Source organism: Emiliania huxleyi (assembly GCF_000372725.1).
Source record: "Emiliania huxleyi CCMP1516 unplaced genomic scaffold EMIHUscaffold_67, whole genome shotgun sequence".
In the NCBI taxonomy this organism is placed as follows: Eukaryota; Haptophyta; order Isochrysidales; family Noelaerhabdaceae; genus Emiliania; species Emiliania huxleyi.
This window is the reverse complement of record NW_005196981.1, coordinates 569,406-586,770: the sequence shown is the minus strand read 5'-3', so window position 1 is coordinate 586,770 and position 17,365 is coordinate 569,406. Positions and strand designations below refer to the sequence as shown.

At 67.2% G+C, this 17,365-nt stretch overlaps 4 protein-coding genes across 4 annotated transcripts; 3 read left to right on the top strand and 1 right to left on the bottom strand.

The window, feature by feature from the left end:
• Positions 1–17: 17 nt before the first annotated feature.
• On the bottom strand, positions 18–831 carry EMIHUDRAFT_465301 (hypothetical protein; the record flags this gene model as incomplete). The annotated part of the gene is made up of 3 exons (XM_005762675.1): positions 480–831; positions 145–309; positions 18–76 (listed from the first exon to the last, which is right to left on the bottom strand). Coding segments are annotated over exons 1-3 (333 nt in total), but the record flags the coding sequence as incomplete, so codon positions are not given.
• Positions 832–1,101: 270 nt separating this feature from the next.
• On the top strand, positions 1,102–1,404 carry EMIHUDRAFT_48968 (hypothetical protein; the record flags this gene model as incomplete). The annotated part of the gene is made up of 1 exon (XM_005762674.1): positions 1,102–1,404. A coding segment is annotated over one exon (303 nt), but the record flags the coding sequence as incomplete, so codon positions are not given.
• An 8,595-nt stretch (positions 1,405–9,999) lies between these two features.
• EMIHUDRAFT_437939 (hypothetical protein) lies at positions 10,000–10,841 on the top strand. Its single transcript, XM_005762673.1, has 3 exons — positions 10,000–10,038; positions 10,176–10,459; positions 10,545–10,841. Exons 2-3 carry the CDS (start codon positions 10,214–10,216, stop codon positions 10,725–10,727), a joined length of 429 nt encoding a protein of 142 aa, XP_005762730.1. The 5' UTR covers positions 10,000–10,038; positions 10,176–10,213; the 3' UTR covers positions 10,728–10,841.
• A 406-nt stretch (positions 10,842–11,247) lies between these two features.
• Positions 11,248–16,081, top strand: EMIHUDRAFT_216028 (hypothetical protein; the record flags this gene model as incomplete). Its single annotated transcript, XM_005762672.1, has 11 exons — positions 11,248–11,793; positions 12,045–12,198; positions 12,265–12,395; positions 12,550–12,651; positions 12,719–13,072; positions 13,361–13,893; positions 14,162–14,243; positions 14,318–14,359; positions 14,576–15,217; positions 15,291–15,332; positions 15,593–16,081. The coding sequence occupies 11 exons, from the start codon at positions 11,248–11,250 to the stop codon at positions 16,079–16,081; spliced, it is 3,117 nt and encodes a 1,038-aa protein (XP_005762729.1).
• Between the last annotated feature and the right edge of the window lie 1,284 nt (positions 16,082–17,365).

The window sequence follows — 17,365 nt, the reverse complement described above, 5'->3', positions numbered from 1 at the left end:
GCAGGAGAAACGGAGGCGCGCCGGCGACGTAGAAGCCGTTGACGGTGGAGCCGGAGAGGATGTTGACGAGGTTCGACTGCCGGGGGCGGTGGCGGTCGGAAAGCGGAGAGGGAGCGGGAGAGGGTGGGGGAGGCGAGGGCCGACCTGCGCCACACAGTACACGCCAATCGCAAAGGCGAGGCCGGAGGTGACGCCGAAGATGGAGGAGGGGACGTCCTTGCCGATGCCGAGCACGATCGAGGGCGGGTAGTCCTTGTCCCCCCACCACGTGTCCGCAGCCTCTGACCGGTCCACCATGACAGCTCCAGCCTGCGCAGCGGGAGAGAGCGGCAAACGCGCTGCGTCAACCAGCCTTCCTCGGCAAGAAAGGGGGCGAGCAGCGGCCGACGGGCAGCGGCCGAAGCGGCAGCGGTACCGCCCATCGTCCGCGCGGCGCGGGGTCGGTGCTCTCGCTTCGGGAGAGGGGGGGGCTGCCGCACCGCCGCAGGCGCCGCCGCCACCGAGCGCTGCATCACCGCGGGGCGCAGCGCCGCCGGCGCGAAGGCCGCGGCGGAGCCGAGCAGGCAAAGAAAGGCGAGGGCACCCTTCATGATTCTGTGCGCGACGGGGAGTCGTGAGCCTCTGCCGGGGATGCACAGGGTGGCGGCGTGCCGGCGGGAGGACGAGCGCGGCGGCGGCGGCGGCAGCAGGCACGCCGCCGCGGGTGACGGCGGAGGGTGGACAAGACTGTGTGTGTGTGTGCGGGTGTGCGGACGGCACGCTAAATCAGCCGCGCGTCGGCGGCCATGCGGAGGCTGGGCAGCGGCGTCGGATGAGGCACCTCAACCTTATTTAGTAGGGGAAAAGAATTCACGGTGGATGAAGCTGCGCAGGAAAATTTTTTCTTCTTCTTTCCCCTGTCGGTTCTGCTACATGCAGTTGCCTTTCGCCATGCTCCTCCTCGCGCGCGCCTCCTCGGCGCTGACGCTGCACGCGCGGGGCGGCATCGCCGCTCCCCGCTGCGCCGTCCGCCTCGGCCGCGCCCTGCTGTGCGACGCGGCCGCGCCCGCGGCGTCCGCCACCGCCGCGGCCGACGCGCCGCCGCCGGAGCCTGCCTTTCCAAAATTGGATGTGCGGGTGGGGAAGATCGTTGAGGCGTGGCCGCACCCGGACTCGGAGAAGCTCTGGTGCGAGCGCATCGACGTGGGCGAGGGGGCGCCGCGCGAAATCGCCTCTGGCATCCGCGCCTATTACGCCGAGCCGTCGGACCTCGAGGGCCGCTCGGTGCTGGTCGTGTGCAACCTGAAGCCGGCCAAGCTCGGGGGCTTCCCCTCGAACGGGATGGTGCTGTGCGGCACCTCCGCCGACGGCTCCGTCGTCGAGTTCGTCGAGCCGCCCGCCGAGTCGCCGCCTGGCGAGCGGGTGCGTGTCGATGGCGCCACGATGCCAGACCCCGCCTCGCCGAACCAAGTCAAGAAGAAGAAGCTGCTCGAGACGGCGACTGCCGACCTGCGCGCCGCGGACGGCGTCGCGACCTACCAGGGCGCGCCGCTCGTCACCGACGCCGGCCCCTGCCGCCTCCCCACTATCGGGTCGGGCACCATCAGCTAAGAGAGCCGTATAGCGACGCCGGCCAAGGGACACATCGCCTCTAGCCGACACTCCGTTGGCCTAGTTTACCATAATGACAGGTACTCTTTTCTTCGTTCACCCGCGCCCACAAAAGTGGTCGTGCCCGTGGGCCGTGCGCCGCGGCGCGCCGCCGCCGCCGCCCGGCGCGCACCGGCCACCCCGCGGCACCGGGGCAGCACCAGTCAGCACGCGGAGAGTCGAGAAGAGATCTGAGATGCCGCCCGCACACGACATATGTGCGCCTCCCTCACATCGCCGCACAGCATTGTCATACGTCACCATACATCAGCATAACATACAGAACTCTGTATGGCCGGGAGCACCCCCCACACTAGCTCCACTAGGACCTTCCTCGTCCTGACCTCGTCAGAGCACATATGTGTATGTGGTCAACACGCCACCGGGGCGCTGCGCCCGCGCGGCTTCGACAGCGCGCGGATATACACACGGCTAGCCAGACACACCGCGGGGTTGCACATTGCACCCTTCACCCTAGAGCTGAACACATATCACACCGTGGAGCGTGGTCACCGCCGGCCCGCGGCCGGCCGCCGCGCGACGCGAGCGACGGTGACCGTCTCCCCCGCCCCCCGCCGATCCCGCTGCTGTCCGTTATGCCACCCCTCTGCCACTCACACCTCGCGTGGGACCATCCACATCATCACTGGCTCGCGGCAATAGGGGCAGAGGGTCATCTTCGCGGAGCAGGGGCCGCAGGCGCAACGGTGGCTGCACGGGACAGCGACGTGCGTCTTCGGGTTGGTGAAACACACGATGCACGTGGTCTCGCCGCCCATCGTGGACTCTGGAGCCTCCTCGCGGCGCCCGGTGTCGAAGACAGCATCGGCGAGCGAGACCGCCGCAGGCGGCGGTCGTGGCTCGTCGCCCGCGTGCGCACGCCTCACCTCGACCTCCAGCCTCGCGCTTTCCTCGAGCGCCGCCGCGAGCTCCTCGGCCTCCCCTGCTCCCGCCTCCTGCGCCCCCACCTCCTCCGCCTCCTGCGCCCCCGCCTCCTCCGCCTTCCATGCCTCTCCCTCCGCCTCCCCCACTGACGCCTCGGGCTCATCCGACGGCACCGCACTGCTGCTCCCGCCACCCTTTCCCTTCTTCTTCTTCTTCTTGGCCTTCTTGCTCTCCTTGTTGCGCGCCTCCGCCTCCTCCGCCTCTATCTCCGCTAGCAACGCCTCCCCTCGCGCCTTCGCCTCCGCGTCCCTCTTGGCGTTCGCCGCCTCGTAGTCCACCGCCAAGTGCAGCTCGAGGACGCGCGTGACCCGACTCCATGGCGATGCGTCCCTCTTGGCGTTCGCCGCGGCGTGACCCGACTCCTTGGCGAGCTGAATCGCCGTCTCGCCGTCCTTCGAGCCGGCCAGCAACAGCCTGTGGACTACTCGCTCGTGGCCGCTAAGGGCGGCGTGCATCAGAGCGGTCCAGCCGTTGCTGGTCCGCGCGTCCACCTTCGCACCGCGTCGCAGCAGCATGTCGACAAGGAGCAGCGAGCCGCTGCTGGCCGCAGTCATGAGGAGGGTCATGCCGCTCACGTCGCCGTCCTCGTACGTCGCGTTGACCTGACCGCCGGCGATCTCCAGCCACGTCTGCACCGTTTGGTCGTCGCCTCGGTCCGCCGCCGTGGCAACCTCCATGGGAACCGTCGTCCGCAAAGCCTGCGCGCACTCAGCGTGGCCCATCCTCTCGGCCAGCTGCAGCAGCGTGATGCCGTCCGTGGCGCACAGCTTCATATCTGCACCGTGCTTCAGCAGGCAGCGCAGGACACCGAGGTGATTGTTGAGCACGGCGACCATCAGCGCGGTGTTTCCCGTGCCGTCCCGTTGGTCAGCCTCCGCGCCCGCCCGAAGCAGTGCCTCGGCAAGCCTCTCCTCGCCCCGGGTGACGGCGTCAAGCAGCGGCGTCATGCCCTTCCTGTCCTGCGGGTCGACCTCCGCCTCCCGCTCCAGCAGCAGCTTGACCATGTCCTCCTTGCCGTGGGCGACGGCGTGCATCAGCGCCGACATGCAGCTGCTGTCCCGTTTGTTAATCTCTGCGCCGCGCTCCAGCAGCGCCTCTGCCAGGTGCACGTTGTTGCTGCGGGCGGCGGCCATCAGCAGCGTGCAGCCCCTCGCAGCGCTGCCTTGAGGGGCGGCACTGCCGGGGCCGCGCCTCTTCGAAGCGATCGCGAGGAACGCCGACGCATCGAAGGTCGCGTTGGCCCGCCCTTCTTCCCTGTCAACCCATTCGAGCACGTTTGCCAGGCTTGTGGGCTCACCGCGCCCGCCCGCCGCATGCAGGATCTCCAAGGGAACCTCGCAGTTGCCATCCTTGCTAGTGTCGGCGGCGCCCTCGGTGGCCGCCTCCTTGCTGCCACCCTCGCTAACCCCACCGCTCCCGCGCTCGCGCAGATCCGACGTCACCCTCTCGATGTGCTGGCGAAAGGCGGCGACGCACCCATCGAAGCCCTTCTCCTTGGCAAACTGCAGCGCGGTCTTGCCGTTCGCGGCGCGCGCCTTCAGGTCCGCTCCCAGCCCGAGCAGGCGGCGCACGATCGGCGGCCGATTGCTCAGGACAGCGTGCATCAGCGCGGTCATGCCGTTGCTGGCCTGCTGGTTGACCTTGGCGCCGCGTCCCAGCAGCAAGTCGACAAGCTTCTCCTGCCCGTTGGCGACAGCGTACATCAGCAGGGTGAATCCGCCAGTATCGCCCGACTTGAAGGTTGCGTCGACCTGCCCGCCGGCGGCGTCCATCCAAGCCAGCACCACCGCCTCATTGCCCTCCCCTGCCGCGTCCACAATCTTGTCCGGGACCCGGTCTGGTGAGGTCGGGCCCGTGTCCACGCGGCTGCGCCGGCGAGCCATCTCGGCTGCCACCGCCGATACGTCCGACGCTGTGGAGGGGGGCCTTGGGGCAGTGATGAATGGAGCAGCAACCGCCGCTCCGGGTCGAGTTGCCCGAGTGCGATTCGGTTGCAACAGCGTTTCTCGCATTATTCCTTGCGCGGCGCTGGGGAGCCCCTCGGAAAGCACGCGGAGCAGACCTGCTTCCGCATCTTCAGCCGGGCGCGCTCTACCACTCCCATCCTCAGGCAACCGCCCCGTCGCCTCGCGGAATTCTTGCAAGAGCGCCTTGCACGCCTGCAAGGTCGCGTCGTCCAGGTGCCCGCCCGTCTCCTCGGCCCGCTTCATCATCAACCTGACTTTGTCGGCCGCCGCGCTGCGTGACGGGTCCCCTGACATGACCGTCTCCGGCAGTCGCTTTTCGGAGGGGGGGGGCGGGGGGGGGCGGTCGCACACGTCGGGGGGCGGAGGCAGAGCGCCGCGTTGCCTTTTACGACTTTGTGAACACCTCCTTTGCTTATTTTATCACAGTAGCCCGAGGACGGGGGAGGGGCGGCCCTCACCCGGGACTCACCCCGAGACCTCACCCCGGGACGTCGCCGGCTGTGCGGTGAGGTCCCACCCCCGGGGCAGTGAGGGCGCACCCGGGCGGGGCTAGACCCGGGCGCCGGGGACGAGCTACCCCTCCGGCCCCCGGTGCGAACCAAGCCGTGAAATGCGTTACTCGAGTACAGCAACCCATTGCTCAGGCAGGTGCATTGGTGCTGGCACCTGGCAGTCAGCCCGGCGCAGGCGCGCCTACCTTGGCCTGCACAAGCTTTTCCGGCAAACAAAAAGGAAAACAGACAGAGGGGCGGCCCCAGCACTTTGCGTTTCCGGAAATTTCGAGGGAAAACAGAGGGTGTTTGGTGCTCCATTCTGGAAACTCGCGAGTTTCCCTGAGAGCTGAGTCTGAGAGCTGGTCTGGGGCAAAATCTGAGGCAAAATTGAGGAAATCGGCACGATACCCAGGCGGTCGCAGGGTATTTTCCAGGTATACCCGGGGTTTTCCAGGTATACCCGCAAAATACCCGGTATTTTGCCGATTGCACCCCACTCAGTACTCCATACCCGCCAACCCGGCTGTGAGAGAGGGTGTTTACGTTGTACGCATGAGAGAGGGTGTTCGGTGTTTACGTTGTACGTGTCATGGATCCAAAAATAAGGTTCTGGCGCTGGAGCGCCGGGCTTTGTGACGAACGGGGCCTGCATCGCCAAGAACTAACTGCAGCCGCAGCCTGTCCCATTTCCGAGATCATCTAGCAAGGGATTAAGGCAAGAGCCTGTTCACTCCTCCTGAGTCCTGGCTGCTGCAGATCATGCAGCTCAGCTCTTCCGACATGCCGGCCTGGCCGGGCTCCGGCGGCGACGGAGGGGGCGACATGTGGGCGACGCGCGCCAGGCGACACCCGCAACGCGTCCCTGTTGCAGTGTCCCCGCCGGCGCACCTACCAACAGATAGAGTCGGCAGTGGCAACCAGGAAAGCTGGGGCGAGGAGGGCGCCAATCGGCAGCCCACCCTCCACGCCGTGGGTGGGCGAGAGAGCGCTTGGTACGAGGCCCGCGAACTCCGTCGCTCCGGGGCGGGTGGCAGCGGCGGCGAGCCACCACATGCACAACAGCTGCATGCCTTGCTCATTTAGGTGCTTGTGGTCCTTTTCTTTTATGCTCGGCGTCTTGTGTCGGTTTATGTCGGTTTCTGTACCCCCTGGCGGCTCCCTGGCGGCCGCCGAGATGAGCATCTGTGAGCTTCCAAAGGCCGGCCTCAACCTGCTCGTGTCCGGCTGTGACGCTTTCGAAAACTGCAACGTCAGCCAGTCCTGGTCAGCTCAACTTCCGTCGCTTCCACCATCCACGCAGCAGCAGCTCCGCTTTGCTCCGGCGGGCGCGCCTGCCTCGAATGCGAGCTTCATCACGTTCGGCGCTCTGCTCTCGCTCGCGCCCATCGGCTCGGCGTACTACGGCTACAGCCGCGGCATGAAAGGCAGCCTTGAGCTATTTGAACGACTGGTTCAGGAACGGGGCGGTCTGCTGGTCAATGGCACACGGCGCCCGTTCCGCTTTGCCATCGTATCCGACGAGAGTCGTCTGGACCTGACCACCAACGCCACGGCGCACGCGATCCGCGGGCTAGGCGCCGACTTCATGCTCGGGGGCTTTTCGTCTGGCTTCACCAACTACGCAGCGCGCCAGTGCGGTCCCGCTCTTCGTCCCATCCACTCCTTCTGCTCGCCCATCCACTCCTTCTCCGCACCGCCCCCCTCCTCCTCAGGTCGTACGCCGACAAGACCATTATGCTCGCCACCACCGCCGCAACGCCGTCGGTGATCTCGCAGAACAACCTCACCTTCGGCGTGCTGCCCCCCTCGCCCCGGTACATCAAGACCGCCGTCGAGGCCATTGTCGACGCCGCAGACGCCTGCGACAGCCGCCTCGACCGCTGCTGGCGGGGAATGCCGCCTCGCTGCCGCGGGGCGACTTGCCGGGAGAGCCTCAAGGCGGGCTTCATCGCGGCCCGCACCAAGTTCACCTCCGTCATGTGCTCCCTCGGCGCTGGCGTCACGCAGGTGTCCTATCTCCGCGCTGCCATCGCGCACAATCTCGCCCCCCAAAACCACACCCCCCACAAAACACCCCCCACAGCCCACTCTACCCCCCCCCCCCCCTCCCCCCCGCAGGAGGCCGGCGTGCCCGTGGCTCTCAACTCGAGTGGCCTCCCGCTCATCACAACCGTCGCGCCCGCCTTCTCGGTCGACCGCCCCGCGCAAGGCGGCGCCGTGAAGAGCGCTGATCAGACAGGCCCGCGGCCGTGCACAGGTCGGCATCAGCCAGGAGTACATCGACGACATCAAGGAGGCGCTGCAGCCGCTCCGAGACGAGGGCGTGACGCTGCTGGTCGGGTGCACGTACCTCGGCACCGGCAAAGGGCTGATGCTCGCACTGCAGCAGCTCGGCTGGGCGCCCCTCGCCGTGGTGAGAGGGACGCGGTGGGGCTGGGGGGACGGGAGAAGAAGCCTCTCCACGCAGGTCCCCGCTGTGGACAGGTGACCACCGCCACGCTGAGTGAGGGCAGGATCCACGCGGAGCTCCGCTCGACGGCTCCTCTCGCGCTGTCGTGGGCGGCCGAGTACACCGTCGAGCCGATGGTGTGGCACATGCCCCCCCAGATGCGGAGTTTTCTGGCACATCGACACTAGCACTTGAGGCTCTTCAGCTGTCTCTCGAGCTGCACCCCGTCGCCTCCCACGCTGTGCTGCATGTGCCTCTCTCTTCCCAACCTCAGAGTGCGATGCACGAGACTGCACTCACACTCAGCCTACGGGGCCGAGCATGGCACTCAGGCACCCCTCTCTCTCGGGGCGTGGCACTTGGTCCAATCTCACCTCGATCGAGTTCACGCGGCAGTTCCAGCGGGCGAACGGAGGTGAGCTCGTCTCCTACATCGGCGCGGCGGCTTTTGCGGCAAGCTGTTCTCCACAACCCTTCTCTGGACGCTCTAGGAACCTCCACATGTAGGCGCGGCGGGGCCTTTGCGGCGAGCTGTTCTCCACAACCCTTCTCTGGACGCTCTAGGAACCTCCATGTAGGCGCGGCGGCCTTTGCGGCGAGCTGTTCTCTCGCAGACGCCATCGAGCGCGCGGGCTCGCTCGAGACGGACGAGGTGGCCGCCGCCCTCAATTCGGTGAGCTTCTCGCGAGCACCGGCCGGTCCGTGGGTGAAGGGGGGGGGGGGGGTTGAGCAGGCGGCCCGTCTCACGCCGATAGGCGACGCTGTTTGAGTTCTTTTCGAACCTGACGTACAACAAAGACGGGCAGGCGGGGGAGGGGACGGCGATGGGTGGTGTGCGCTGTGACCAGCGTTTCTTCACGCCTCTTTTGCGTGAGGCAGGCGGACGAGGACATGATGGTCCTCCAGTTCCAGCCCGGCAGGGTGGACGAGACCGTCGTCGCCGGCGTGGCCAACGGCCGGACAGTCGAAAACTTGCCGATCGATCTTCGGCACGCGAGTGGGGGAGGCGAGCCGTCGCTGGGCCCGATGCTCTTCCCGCAGCCAACTTGGGAGCAACGGGCGTGCGAGCGGCGGCTGCACCCCGGGGTCCTCAAGGCGGGCGAAAATATCGAGGAGCGTCCGTGCTGGGGGGGGGGGGGGGGGCGAGTCCGGCACTTTCTCGGAACCTTCTCGGAACTTCCCTGTAGGAGATCCAGTGCTCGGGCCACGGCCACTGCGATATGGACGGCGCGGCGCATGCGTCCTCGCAGGGGCACGTCCACACAGTCTCATCCGGTTGACGGGACGCTTGTGTTCGCATAAGGCGTGTGCGTCTGCACGGGCGGGTACCGCGGCGTCGATTGCGAGGACGAGCCCGAGGAAGAGGACAGGCACGCGCGCAGATTGATCCTCACCACCGTCCTCCCGGCGGCGTGCGTCGTCGCCCTCTTGGCACCCCGCCTCGCGGCGACACTCCCTCCGAGGGCCCGAGGGGCGCTTCCTCGACGCGTCCCGGTGTCTGCAGGCGCTCGCTCTCTTCTTCCTCAACCGCAGAGCGCGCCGCCGCGCCGCCAAGCTGGACGCGCTGGAGTCGGCCTACGCGCGCTGCATGCCCGCGACGCGCCGCAGCGACAAGGCGACTCGCCGCTCGGTCGTGATTGCCGACTCGGTTGTGCGGGTGACGAACCTGCAAGCGACGGCCGAGAGCGCGGCGGACACCATCGTCGAGGCGCCGCCGCTCGCCACGGCGGACGAGCGCCACGTCTTTCTGTCGCATGTCTGGAGCTCAGGGCAGGCGAGCACGCCCACCCTCCCGCCCTCCAAGCCGCCCTGACGCATGACGCTCGCCCGCCGCGCCCTGTTTCTGCTGTGGCTGCAGGACCAGGCGCGGGCAATCAAGAGCGCGCTCCTCGAACGCGTGAAGGGCATCCGCGTCTTCCTCGACGTTGACGACCTCGCCGACACCTCGAGGCGCAACCCTGCCCGCGCATCTTTGCCCGCGCAACCCTGGCCGCGCTACCCCTTTCGCTCTCACTGGGTGCATTCCCCCCTAGGCTCGAGGAGCACGTTAGGAATTGCTCTGTGGTGCTCGTCTTCCTCTCGGGATCGAGCGACCTCGTTGGCGCTCCCGTCTCCGACTACATGCGCGCTCGATCTGCGGACACTTCGAAGGCGCACCCAGAGTGCCGGCCTGACTCGCTTGTTGCTTCATTAGGCGCTCGCCGAACTGCTTGCGCGAGCTCCGCGCCGCGATCGAGCTGGAGAAGCCGATCATAGTCGTCACCGAGACGGACATGAGGCACGGCGGAGTGCCTCTCGCTACGCATGCGCGCCAGGCGCCTGAAGGGTTTAGGCCGCTGCTCGACGGCACGCACCGCCGCCTGGTCGTGCGATGGCATCGCGTCGGCGCCTTCCGGCTGATGTCGGTGCTCCAGATCATCGAGCAGTTTCTGGAGGTCGGCCGGTCCGGAGCGGAGGGGGAGGAGGTCTCGCCCGCCGTCTACCTGCCGGACAGGCTCCTGCTGGCACGCTCGCCCCTCCCAGCCGGGCCAACTCTCGACATGCCGCCGCTCAGCGCGGGCGAGTACCACGTCTACGTCTCACGCGAGAACGCCGGCGCCCCGGACCTCGTGGCGCTCTTGCAGAGCCATCTCAACAGCGGCGGCACGGGAGAGGGCGGCATCGCCTCCGCCGCCCCGCGAGGCCTCGGAGCGCCGGCTGCTCTGCGTGTGACGGACGACCCCCGTCAGATGCTTCGAGCCACGCACTTCCTCCTGCTGCTCGGCTCACGGACGACCACGCCCGCTCTCTTCGGTGAGCTCCGGACGGCGCTCGCGAACCACCCCAGGCTGAGCATTGTGCTCGCCCACGAGCAGCGGGAGGGGCCGGCGGCCGCCGCATTCGACCAGGTCATTGCGGGCACGCCCAGCGACCTCACGCAGGCGGGCATCTTCCACGACCTCGCCGTGCCGATCCTCGACGCACCACACCTCAAGGCGAGCGAGCCTCGCCCTCGTTAATGGTAGCAGTCGCCCCATGTCGCGCGTCCGGCTTCTACCGCCGTCCACTTCTCCCCGTCAGGTGAGCTTGCGGCTCCTCCTCCACAAGCTGGTAAGTGTTCCGAGCGTCGCCCACACAGCAAGCCGCTTCGGCGAGCTGTCCATGCTGTCGAGGGTGGACAGTGGGGTCGGCAGCTCAACGAGCCTGCTGCGGCGTGCCTACTACCGCACGGCGAGCGAGCACTCCGCCAGCATCTTTGGCTGATTTTGGGCCCAAACCAGCCTCAGGCTCGGCTCAGAGCCCGGAAAATTTGATGGTTTCCCCGGGAAAATAGAGAGGAAAAGAGAGGGTGCTGTAAAGAAAAAAGGAAAGGAAAAGAGACGGGGTGCGAGAGGAAAAGCTTGTTCAGCCTAACGCCTACCCCTACGCTGCGCCGCCCAAGCCCTACATGTACTGCCGATCCAGCGCCCGGCGTTTTGGGGCGAGCCGCGGTCGTCGTCGCTGAAGGTAGCCGGCGGCGGCTCGCCCTTCCCTCCGTCCGGCGGCGCTCCCGACCCCGCCGCGCTCGCGGGAGGTGGCGCACGCATGATACGCACTTTCTTTCTCCTCAACGGCTACAGCCACCTGTACCATGCTGTGTGCCCCTGCCTGCGTGGTGTGTTTCAAGTTCTTCGATCTGGGAGGAAAGCAGAAGATGAGCGCACGGTTTCTTTGCGGCGGTTTCTTTGCGACCACGCTGCGCACACTACTATCCTTCAGCAGTACTTCTACAGCCACCTGTACCATGGACTCGCCTGCGATCCGCATGGTTAGCCGCGTGCACCTGCAAATAGCGGTTCGCAAAGCCCCTGCGGCTCGCTGTTCAAATTCGCTCGTGATTTGGGAGGATCCACGTCTGGAGCGTCTGGCTTTCCGCTTCCCTTCGATCGCAGCGCTTCTCGACGAGTGCTCCCTCGCTGCGTACGCAACCGCGCTCGAGGACGAGGGCTACAGCGTCCGCGGCCTGGGCGAACTCGCCTTTGCCAGCCCCAACGAGCTGAGGCACGCCTTGGTGGACGGGGTTGGCCTAGCGCCTCGGGAGTGGGAGCAGCTCCTTCGCACGCTTCTCGACGCGGGCGAAAGCCGGCAGCGTGCTGAGGCCGCGGCGCAGGGAGGAGCGAGCGGCGGCGGTCCGGCTCTCTCCGCGCAGCAGACACCGCTCTGCAGCGCTCGCCTCCGACTGGTGTTGAGGGAGGCGGAGCCGTTCGAGGTGGCAGGGAGGGAGGCCTTGGAGGAGGAGTGTGCGGAGGAGGAGGGCGGGCTGGGAGGGGCTGGGGAAGGTGGCGGCTCGGTTCAGGGCGTTGTAGTGCTCTGGCTCGCCGACGGAAGCAAGCTGGAGGCAAAGGGCCTCTCTCGCCCTCCTCTCCCGCCTCCTCTCCTGCCTCCTCTCCCGCCTCCTCTCCCGCCTGTCTCTCCTCTGCCCCTCTCTCCCACCTCACCCGCCTCTCCCGCCGCTCGCTCTTCTCTTGCTTTTCTGCCTCTCTGCCTCTCCCCTCCCTGACCCGCCCCACCTCTCGCCTCCCGCCCCACACTCCTTGCCAGGCGCCCGCGCCGGTGCTCGCGCGCCACTCCCGCATGCTCGCCGCGCTGACGGGCGGCTCGCAGCGCTGGCGCGAGGCGGCCGGCGCGGCCGAGGGGCGGTGGGAGTGCTCGCTGGCGGCGCACGAGCCGGCGGGAAAACAAGAGCGCAGCTGCGGTTCGACCCTGTGCGTGTCCGCGACGCGTCTTTTGTCCCGTCCGCCGCTGTAGGCAGCCGTGCGAGGGGCGGTGGGTTGGATGCGCGCGAGCCACGGGGCGGCGAAGCGGGCTGCGGCGGCGCAGCTGCTGTCTCCGGAGAGGGTGGTGCCTGTGGCGAGGCTGTGCCACTACCTCGAGTGCCCTCCGCTGCTGGAGGTCCCTGTCCGAGATTCTGCGAGACGTATCAGAGAGACGCACCTCTCCGTGGCCCCTCTGGGACGCCTGCTAGACACCTCCTAGACACCTCCGAGACACTCTGTGATCGCCCGAGACACCGTTTAGAGACGCCCCTCTCCGCTCCCCTCTCAAGGCGGCGGTGCGCACCCTGGCCTCCGCCGTCGACGCCGCGAACGCGCCCTCCGTCCTGCTACTCGCCCACGAGCTGGGCGAGCCTGCGCTGGAGCGCGCAGCGGTCGCAACGGACTTGTGCGGGCCTCGGAGGCGGCGGCGGGTCCGCGACACGTGCCGCGCGCGAGTAGGTGGGTGGCATCCTGGCGGACCTCGACGAGGTGGAGAAGGCGGAGTATTGGCTCGAGCTGCCGCCGCTCACGCGCGCCACCGCGGCGCACGCGTCGCGACGCAGCAGCACCCCTCCCACGCCCATGCCGTGGTCCGGCAGGCGCGCCACGCTGCGCACGCTGCGCGACGCGACAGCGCGCAACCCACTCCTCTCCGCGGGGCCGCACGCGGCTCGCGGATCGAGCGCGTCTTCGCCGCGCGAGCTGCTTGCGATGGTGCGGGAGGCGCTGGCCGAGATGCGGGAGCGGCTCGCCGACGCGCAGCTGCGGCAGGAGCAGGAGAGCGACTCGGGCGACGCGCGGCAGCGGAAGACGGTGCGGTCGCTCGACCAGCAGGCGGGGCCCGCCCCCTCGAGCCCCTGGGAGCCCCTCTCCGCAGCCGCTAAAGCCACGCCCGAGGCCGCGCCCTGCCCCCTCCGCTGCACTTTTGGCTCGGGTCCCTCCTCCTCCTGCCTCCTCCCCTCCACCCCTCGCCGGCCCTGCAACCGCAGGCGGCCTCCTCCTCCTGCCTCCTCCCCTCCACCCCTCGCCGGCCCTGCAACCGCAGGCGGCCTCCTCCTCCTGCCTCCTCCCCTCCACCCCTCGCCGGCCCTGCAACCGCAGGCGGCTTTCGTCGTCGCGCTCGAGGCGTACCTGCGCCAGGAAGAGAGCGCTTTCGCCGCGCTCGCCGCCCCCGCGACGCCGGCGCTGACGCAGGCATGGAGAGCGGGCGTCGCGCCTCCGCCGCCTGCGGTGCCGCCCGCCTCGCCGCGCGGCGCCTTCGTGCCGACGTACGAGTGGCAGACGCTCCCCGAGGCGGAGGCGTGCTTGCCGGCCGGGCTCGAGGTCGAGCTGCCGCTGGACGGACGGCCGCGCCGCGCGCGCATCCCGCCCCGCTGGACGGTGCGCGTGTGGCTGAGCGACGAGCTGGGCTTCTGGCGCGAGGCGGCGGCGCGGGACACGCCGTGCGGCAGCTTGCGTCTCTCGGCGGCCGCGTACGCGGGCGTGGCGCCGTCACATGTGCGGCTCTGCTACGTCAACGAGGAGATGGAGGAGATGGAGGTCGACGACAGATGGACGGTGGAGGAGGCGCAGCTGTTTCGCCGCGTCTCGCAGCTCCGCGTCGCGATTGGGGCGGGAGCAGAGGAGCAGGAGGGGTCCCTCGCTCCTCACACCTCACCTCGAGGTACAGGTAGATGAACATCGTACAGTGGTAGACGAGCGTTTCCGTACCCGGCCGTATTTGCAAGCCGGCCTCCCGCGCGACTCTCCGTCACTGTCAATCCGAGATCCAGTGTCACCGTGCCGTGCGCGTGGCGACCCGCGTCTGAGCACGAATATAATCCCCACCCAGCCAACGGCCGAGCCGATCAGCCAGGGCAGCACGCTGCGCGCAAAAGAAGCGCCCTGCGAGAGGGCCACGAGGGCGCCGAGCAGCGCGCTGGCCGTCCATCCGAAGAGCTCGCCCGTGTCATTGGGGTGGCGCAAGTATCTGAACGGCCCGGAGGTGACCAGGTAGCCCTTGCCCTCTAGCTCCGGCCGGGGCACTCAAGCCAGAGCGCCGGCCCGAAGGATTTTTAGGGAAGAGGTAAGCTGCGGTCCGCGAGCGAGGGCGTTGCCAGAGTCTGCCGCCGAGTCGGCTCTCTACATGTACATGTATCTGTTGGGTTGACGGGAAGACGCACACACGCCTCCATTCACTCCATCCACTCAGAACACCGCAGACTTTGGAAAGTGACAAGTGCGCGCGCCGCAGGCGAAGAGAATTTTTGAGCCGGGCCCGTTCACAGCGTCGCTTCCCTTTTTCGGGGCGGCGCGCCGTGGGAGAAGACAGTACAGGAGGCCATGGTGCGGCTGAAAGGATACCTGTATCTGCACCTCGAGCGCGAGCGCGGCCGCTTCAAGAGGGTCGTGCTGCGCGTGCGGGTGTGGGACTGGTTCCGGCTCGGGGCGACCGACGTCATCGAGGCGCCGCATGAGGATATGATCAAGAGCTACACCTCCTTTACGGAGGCCGCAGCGGCGGTCCACAAAGCGCTCTACAGGAACGCCGACACCGCCCCAGAGAACGTTTGCTGGAACGATTACGTGGCGTACATTCGGTCCAGCCTCCCCCAGTCCAGCGACTCCAACCGCGCCCACAACCCGGCGGGAGACGGCCCCTTCAACAGGTCGCGCCGGCGCGGCACGCTCCCATGCCGCTTCTACATTGTGGGCATCACCTCCTACACCCACGCCTCGCCGGAGCTGGCCTCCGTAAAGATTGATTCGCTGCGGTTCAGCGACGGCTCGGGCGAGTGGGTCCGGGCCGGTCACCTCCGGCCCTTTGTGCCGGACGGGGTGGAGCTCGCCGAAATCGACCCGCTCGTCCGGCGGCAGATTCGGTTTGATCAGCACCATATGCGGCGCAGCAACTCGCTGAACGCGGTGCGCAAACGGTCGCGGCACGATCGCGAGCAGCAGGAGGAGGAGGAGGGCCAAGTGCCGGAGGTGGAGCTATACGGGGATGGTCGGCAGGGCAGAGTAAGGGACACGCCGAGCCCCTCTCCGCGAGGGGCGCCGGACGGGCACGACGAGCGGCGGCGCCCCGCAGCCGGTGCGCGCGCCCTTCACAGCCTTCCACGCGCCCCGTCCTGGCCGTACCCTCGCCCCGCCCCGCCCCGGCGAGATGCTCCACCTCACCGCACCCTCCGATCCATTCACCGCTCCGCAGGCCCGCTCGGCAGCTCCGGCCTCCCCGCCCCTTCGCCGCGCCCCGCGCTCCCATCGGTGGCGCCGACGGCGGCGGCGAGCAGCGCCCCTCCCCCCTCCGCCCCCTCCGCCCCCTCCGCCTCCGAGGCGGCCCGCGAGGCGAAGAGGAAGAAGGTCAAGTCGCTCGACGCGGGAGACCTCGTCTTTGTGGATTGGCTGCGCGTCCCCAACCCGGAGCAGGTCCACTCCCCTCCCTTCTTGCCGGCTGACCTCCCCGCCTTCATCGTCAGCTCCGAGATTGTGCGGATGGATATGCCAACTGCCGCGCGCGGCGAGAACAGCCCCCTCGACGTGCGTTTGGCGCCGTGGAGCCGCGATGGCTTGACTGTGGACCCGGCGACCCACTTCGTGGTGCCGCGCAACCACCTGATCAACTTCAACGCCGGCTTCCGCGACGCGTGGGCACACAGCGCCCGCGCAGAAGAGCGTGCAGGTGCCGTGCACGCGAGCCTGTTGGACGCGATCGAGTATATCGTCGAGTTTCGCAGGCGGCGAAGGCCAGGCTACCCGGGGGTGGACCATACGTGGAGGAATCTGATGGGGGCGGAGCCATTGCCGGCGCGGTTTTGCGCGGGCGGGGAGAGGAGTGGGTAAATTTCTAATTAGAAATTCGTTCTAATTTACTCTAGAGCCGGCAAATTTGATATTTTTGTTGTTCGTTGTGTACGAACAGTGTACCCGGTGTCGTACTCTCGTCCTCGGTTGTTTGGACTACGGTAGGGCTAGGGCGTAGGGGGTGCGCACAGCGGCCCACAGCGCCCCAAAATCCACCACTGTGGGATTTCGCGCAAAAGCTTGACTCTGAAACGCTCTCGCATATCCCTGCGGTCCGAGCGCTGTGGTCGCCGCAGACTGGCTCCGAGTCCGACTTGGCGGCGGCATGGAGTTAAGGACCACGGAAAATATTGAATATATTGCTCCAATAAGATAGTTAGAGATGCGATCAATGTCAATATCTTGGCAATAGTTAGAGGAGAGCGCTGGGCCTGCGGGCTGGTCAGGACCGTCAGGTTGGACTCAACATATCAATATATCCAGCGATGGGGGTCCATCCTGGGCTTGAAAGTGGCTCTAAATCGTTAAAAACGGGCCAAAATCGCTTCGAAATCGCTTAAACCGCATTAAAAATCGCCTTGAACTCGCGATTTTTTCGATTTCAGCCCACATCTAGGAAATGTTGGGACAAATCAGCGATCAATATGTCAATATATTGTCAATAGTTAGAGGGGATGCTGTCAATAATCAATATCAATAGTTACAGGCGAGAATCAATCTTTTCCGTGGTCCTTACTAGCCTCCATGCCGCCGTCGAGTCAAAATCGACATGCGAGTCGATCTTTGGCCCGCCAGAGGGATATGCGGCGTTCGGGTGACAAACAGCGCTGCGACCGCGAAGTGGCGGTGGACATGCTCCCATGTTGCCGACGCGGCGCCGGAGTGGCCGGCGCTGCTCGCCGCGACCACGACGGCTACTCTGATGCTCCGGGCCGACCCGTCCTAGAGCGGCCGCACATTGCTCGGTACCCCCCCTGCACATCTAAAGTCATCTCTGCTGCTAGGGGGGGGGGTCTGACCCCCCCAGCAGCAGAGCGCTGCTGCTGGGGGGGGGTGCCCACCCCCCCAAGAAGAAGAGATTACTTTTGATGTGGAGGGGGGGTACCGAGCAATGTGCGGCCGCTCTAGGACGGGTCGGCCCGGAGCATCAGAGTAGCCGTCGTGGTCGCGGCGAGCAGCGCCGGCCACTCCGGCGCCGCGTCGGCGACATGGGAGCATGTCCACCGCCACTTCGGGGCCGCAGCGCTGTTTGTCACCCGAACGCCGCGTATCCCTCTGGCGGGCGAAAGATCGACTCGCATGTCGATTTTGACTCGACGGGGG

Excerpts from the sequence above, each read along its gene's own strand:
- EMIHUDRAFT_437939 (XM_005762673.1), top strand. The coding sequence starts at position 10,214 with ATGCTTCGAGCCACGCACTTCCTCCTGCTGCTCGGCTCACGGACGACC. Across the intron at positions 10,460-10,544 it reads TCGACGCACCACACCTCAAG|GTGAGCTTGCGGCTCCTCCT; the intron begins GCGAGCGAGCCT and ends TCTCCCCGTCAG.